Source organism: Polistes fuscatus, unplaced genomic scaffold (assembly GCF_010416935.1).
Source record: "Polistes fuscatus isolate 324 unplaced genomic scaffold, CU_Pfus_HIC Scaffold1, whole genome shotgun sequence".
Taxonomy (NCBI): domain Eukaryota; kingdom Metazoa; phylum Arthropoda; class Insecta; order Hymenoptera; family Vespidae; genus Polistes; species Polistes fuscatus.
The window spans coordinates 1,134,738-1,141,087 of NW_025112997.1; the positions used below are offsets into that span (position 1 = coordinate 1,134,738).

Sequence of the window (6,350 nt, forward strand, 5' to 3'; positions counted from 1 at the left end):
CGACGAGAGCTACTTAAAAGTAGGCCGAAATATACTTTACGGATGAATACGATTTGCGAGCCGACTCGGATCGGGTTCACGTTTGTTTCCGTGTGTCGTCTGGTCTCTCCTTTTTATTTTTTTACTTTTTTTTTGGTTCATTCCTACGTGTGTTATTTCTGTGCGTGAAACAATAATAATAATAATAATAATAATAATAATAATAATAATAATAATAATAATAATAATAATAATAATAATTAATCTGTGCTGGTAATTTATTATTTTTATTTTGTTTTCTGTTCGTTATACGTTAAACGTTCGCTTAATCGTTTCAATGTTTTTTTGTGAATCGATTATATCGATTTGACAATTTGAAGAAGAAGAATAAAATAAAGGAATGAATATTTAAAAAAAGAAAAAAAAATACAAATTGTGGAATCATCGTGCATCCAAATGTTGAGAGTTTTGTTGATAAGTTTATTAATTAAAAGTGTTGAAGATTTTTAATTTGTTCTTAATAATCACATTGGAAAAAGAAGGGTTTGGAAAAAGAAAGGAAAAGTGATTCGTTTAAACGTGTTCGGATATTTATAGAATATTAGGGGTAAAAAGTGTTTAAAGATTTAATCCTCACAGAAGTCAGATCAGAAAGTATTTGGGATACTTTCTTAGTCTATTTAATCTGCGGAAAGAAAAATAGAGAGTAAAAAGTAAAAGAGGATTAAAATTGAAAAAGGTTTTTCGGGGTCCAAGAGTTGGAATAAAGAATGGAAAGTTATTAAAGACTCTAACAAGCCTTAAATCTAACTTACAAAATGGCGGAGAAGAATAAAATTCTACCCTGGTCACTTTTACCTTATCCAGCGAGTTTACTAAATCACGTTTGGTACAGTCAACTAGCGTTCAATACTAGGTAAACTTAATTAAATACAAAAATATTTGACTCATGACCATTTTTTTTTTGACTAATCCCCCTAATTACGTTTCCTTATTTTTGTTTTTCGAAATTTTGTTCAAGAAGCTAGGCGTTTTATTTTTAAGTACGTTAAAATATAATCTTTACATAATCGATTAAATTTCTCGATAACCCGACGAATTGTTACACGTGTCTCTCTGACCAACTTCTCATATCGTTTATTTTCTTTTTATCAAATCAAGTATCCGGTTTTGTTATCGATACCGTTATTTTCGATCATCAAGATTTACTTAGATCCGATTAAAATCCGTAAATCGATAAAAATTTTATTGTATTTATTTTAAGGAAAAAGAAAAAAAAAGGGAAAGAAAAAATGATTTAAAGATTTTGTCAAGAAAATTTCAAATAAAATTTTATCTTCGGTAATATATTCTGGTTCCGATTTTTTTTTTACCTTGTACGATGTACATCGATTGAAAGATTACATAAAAAATATTACTATTTAGAATTTGTGTTATTAAACAACAGCAAAAATATATATATATATTTTTTTTTATATTTATAATGAATAAAATTGAAAGATTCGTACGAGTATATTCGGAAATTTATAACAGAGATTTGAATGACCGAATAGGAAAAGATCATTCATTCCGACCGAATTGACTGGTATTCGTTCTCATAAAAAAACACCATTTTCATGTCTAAACAATAAGAAAAAAAGAAATTTTTCATGCTTACGAACGTGCTCCAATAATAGTCAGTTAGGTTTAAGAAAGAATCGACAAGGAAATATTTTTCAAATCCAAAAGTAGAATCCACTTTTATGTATGATGTTATTGAATAGAATTGGATTTTTCTATTAATGCTAAAAACGGTTTGATTTACGTGACAAAACATCGCGTAACCATTCAATTTTGAAAAATGTAAATGATATATTATATCCGACTTGGAATTTCCTTGATCTACCGCGGTATACTTTTTTAACCCGATTTTTTTTCCTTTTTATTTTTTTTTTAGGTACTCAAGTATCTGCAGAAAATAAAAGATAACAAAATTATCTTGAATTTTTTTCTTTTGCGCGACAAAAAATAATAAAAAAATAAATAATTATTACAAATGTAATTTTTTTTAGCGTAATGAGTATAGTATATCAATTGTTTCCTTTACATTTCGAGAATCGATTGATTATTTTTCAATATAGTTGACAACAGGAATGATCATTTCGTCGATGATTTGTTTATCGTTTCTCGACGAATACAAAATACTCATCAAGAGATTTAACACATATTATTATTTTTACTATTTACGTTTTTTTCTTCTATCTAAGAAAGTAATTGAATAATACAATAATAAAGAAATTATAATAACAGTGTCTTACGTTATATTTTGAAATAAACAAAAATATATTTATTTTTACGTTTATAATCTTCACGATTTAATTTTTCTAATTTATTTTATTTTTATATTAAGAGTATTTAATTGTTATAAATAATCTTTTAATACTCTCTTAGATATTATTGTAATTTATAATTATAGTTTGCAAATTTTCTATTTTTTTAGAATATTAGAAAGTATGAAAATGCCAGCTAGAACTTCGGGTTTTCACATAAGCGACATATTAGAGTTGAACGACGCTAAACCATCTTCAGAAGAGAACGATGTACAAGGTAATCAAACAAATCTTACCTATGATTATCCTAATATTTAATTTTAATGAAAAAAATTAATACAATTTGCAAAAACAAAAAAAGACAAAATTCAACGTTGCAGATAAAATATTGAACATTAAATATTAAACTCTATAAAAAGGAGACAAAAAATTATTAATAAATATTAAACAAATCTCGATTTAATTGTAAAACGATCTAAACGATTTGCAATGAATAAAAATTTGAATAAAACAAAAATATTTCCAGGAAGTACAACGGTTCTACCGACGGCCAACGAAGTTCCATCGGCGTATCAACAATTTTTAGAACAAACGACGGCCATGTTGCAACCGATGCATGTGAACCTAAATAGGGGTAGTTTGCCACCACCACCTCCGGGATTGCTTAGCTGGCCAAGTGGACCAACAACGGCTTTACCAACTACACTACCACAACCATTAGAAGAAGTAAACAGTAAGAAAGAGATTTATATGAAATAAATATTTTTATACGAATTAGATAGTTGAAAGAAACAAAAAAAAAATAAAAAAGAACATGGATTTCCATTCGTTTCGCAAGGGTAGTTAACAGTAGTAAAATCAGCCAGTAGGGTTTGCTGCTTTGCTTTAACCTTAGCTTACTTACGTCCCAGTGTTTTGTGTATTCCCTGATAGCTAAGGAAAAAAGAACAAAAAAATAGGGGTTGTCGAAGAATATTCGCAGGCGGGACGTGAAACCGTATTTATTTAGAAGCCTACAATTGGTCCGCTCGAGCTAAGCAGGATCTAATGGTCCTATAAAAGGTCCTTGTGGCTGCTGTATCACGATTGGCGAGCAAACCAGGACAGATGTCTTTTGAGAAGGACAGATGCGTTCAGGAGCCCTTCGATGAATCCAAATTGTCACGCCCAAAATGTACTACTAACTTTGCCCCTATTACTTTGCCCCTCCTGTCCTGTATTTCTCTTTTTATCTTTCTCTTACCTTGCTTGAATTTTATTTCTCTCTCTCTCTGTCTCTCTCTCTTACTCACTCATTCATTTTCTATCTTTTTCCATTCGACAACTATCTATCTTCTTGTACTCTCTTTTCAGGGGAATACAATTTTACCGTACCTTACACGACCCAAAAATTGCACCGTTCAAGATATTAGGGATCTCTTTTTTCAATACACTCGATCGCATCGATCATCGGATCCTTCCGAAAGGGGAGGAGGGCAAAAGAAAAAAGAAATAATAAAACATAAATTCGTTTCGATTAGAATGAAAAGGATTCTTTCTTTCCCCCCCCCCCTTTTCTAATTCTTTCGTAGTTATTAGAAATTAATGAGTTATTCGAAAGATCTGATTGAATTCTAACGACGTTGAGAAAAAGATTGGAAATAAAAAAATCAAGTAAAAAAAAAAGGTCGAGAAAATGTTCTTAATGACAAGTCCCTTAAGTACGCGACACTTTAATTGAAATTACAGAGAAGGTGGTATCAGAAGTAGAAGCTAATCTCCCATGAAAATGATATGGTTAATCCCATAGGGGATGTTTCGGAGTGTTTCGGCATCAAATAGGCTTTATATTAGTTCGCACCCTCTCCCTATAGGACCAAAGGGAAACCTTCCACAAAAGCATATTGTACAATCGCGAAAGCCACGATACTTTGGTTTCTACATTGAATTAGTTAGTCTTATGGTGTGACCCTATCGGTTGCCTATCACCCTTCTCACGATACAAAACCATAAAACAAATAGTAACTATTCTCACACGAACAAGAAGACACTCACTCCTTCCTTTTTTTTTCTTTTTTCTTTTCATCCTTAAATATTTTTCTAACGAGAAAAAGAGATGAAGAAAATCGAATCAAATCAGTTGAAAAGGAAAAGTGTTAGCTACGAGTCTCGTAAAACGAAACTGTTTTGAAGAAAAAGAATAATAATAATAATAATAATAATAATAATAATAATAATAATAATAATAATAAAAGAAAAATCAATGCCCTTTTGCATCTGCTGCCAATCATCGTTAAGAGCTTTCGTGCTAGCACGAAATGCAGCTGCACTTATTTTACACCTTTCATTATCTCGAGTTCTAGCATCGACGAGCGTGTATTCGTGCATACGTGTGGTGGTGGTGGGTGGGTGGAAGGGGGAAGTTGGGGGTAGTATGTGCAACGAAAAAGATTCGTTATTGGATGCTAATTAAATGAAATATCGTTAGTTAAGTACTGTAGAGATAATTTTTATTCTAAAGCTTGAATTAAAAATAAAAGAGAAAAAAAAAGAAATATTGGAACAGTAAGTAAAAGAATTTTGTTATTGTATTTATAGTTCTCCAACAACCAGATTCTACGAGTCCGGCGATATCGGAATTGTCTTTTCCGTCGCAACAAGAGAACAGTCACGAATCTAAGGACGAGGAATCCCAGGATTTCGAAGAGGAACATCAAAACGGTGAAACGCCTAGCCACGAGGCGGAACATAAGAAAAGAAAAAGACGAGTATTATTTTCCAAAGCTCAAACGTTCGAATTGGAAAGAAGATTTCGTCAACAGAGATATCTTAGTGCACCGGAAAGGGAACACCTAGCGTCGATAATAAGATTGACACCGACCCAAGTTAAAATTTGGTTTCAAAATCACAGGTACAAGACGAAACGTGCTGCTACGGAAAGAGTGGAAGCCGGTGGAAGTGGTTGTTCGCCTAGAAGAGTGGCAGTTCCGGTTTTGGTCAGGGATGGTAAACCATGTCAATCGAAATTAATGGAACAAGCGAATTATCCTGGAAATGGTCAAGTACCTATGGCCCCTTACGTGCCAAAAACATTTTGGTGGTAAAATTTTCTATCTATGCAAAATATAATGATATTTCATTCATTATTGTTAAATGGACATTGAACAGTTCAATCTAATTCTCACGTCAGGATTAGGATCTAGTCAGGATTTAAATGTTATCCAAGAATAATAGAAAAATACGAATAAACAAAGAGATGATTTAGAGAGAGAAAGAGAGATCCTGACTGAACAATCGATTAACAACAAAATTCGTTTGTTTGTCGTTCATCTCAAAAATGCAGAAATATTAAACCAAAGAGAATGTTTTAATATAATTAAAATATGTTCGTCTCACGTATTTAAGAAAAGGATTCATAGCGAGCATATGATCTTTACGTAGAGCGAATGGTAAATTAAATTGAAAAACGAGAATAAAGAAAAAGAAAAAGAAAAAAAAAAGAAAAAAGGATGGATAATAATAAAATAAGTAACCATGTAAAAATTTCTATCCTCGTATAGATGAATGTGTAATGACTCTTATTATCTTTGATGTAGGATGTAGCGTGATAAGTAATTACGTACGAATGAAAGTTTAATGCGTCGATTTGCCGTTCGTTTTGTCAACTAGAAAAGGAACAATGAATGATAAATTGAATTATACATATATATATATATATATATAATTCAATTGAAATGATCGAAATCTCTTCGAAAGATCAATATCCTTGTGATCCGTCGTTTCTACAATTTTTAATTGTTAATTATTGTTAAAAAAAAAAAAGGAAAGGTCAAACAGAAATTTATGATAAGGATCGTAGAAAAAGATTATGCTTGATTAGTATAATAGATAATTGTTTTCGATATATAGATTCTGTATATATGTACATTCTGTATAATAAATAATATACACTAATATATATATATATATATATGATATTATATACACACACATATATATATACATATATATATTATATATTATATAATATTAATATATATATATATATATACATATACATGCATATATGAGAAACATATTTAA

The 6,350-nt window shown here is 30.6% G+C and overlaps 1 protein-coding gene across 1 annotated transcript; it reads left to right on the forward strand.

The window, feature by feature from the left end:
• Positions 1-386: 386 nt before the first annotated feature.
• On the forward strand, positions 387-5,905 carry LOC122518389 (homeobox protein Nkx-2.2a-like). The gene is made up of 4 exons (XM_043637295.1): positions 387-895; positions 2,459-2,565; positions 2,815-3,021; positions 4,866-5,905. The coding sequence occupies exons 1-4, from the start codon at positions 798-800 to the stop codon at positions 5,369-5,371; spliced, it is 918 nt and encodes a 305-aa protein (XP_043493230.1). The 5' UTR covers positions 387-797; the 3' UTR covers positions 5,372-5,905.
• The last annotated feature ends 445 nt before the right edge of the window (positions 5,906-6,350 follow it).

Coding starts and splice junctions, on each gene's coding strand:
- LOC122518389 (XM_043637295.1), top strand. CDS start 798: ATGGCGGAGAAGAATAAAATTCTACCCTGGTCACTTTTACCTTATCCA. Junction 896..2,458: donor CAACTAGCGTTCAATACTAG/GTAAACTTAATT, acceptor CTATTTTTTTAG/AATATTAGAAAGTATGAAAA. Junction 2,566..2,814: donor AGAAGAGAACGATGTACAAG/GTAATCAAACAA, acceptor AAATATTTCCAG/GAAGTACAACGGTTCTACCG.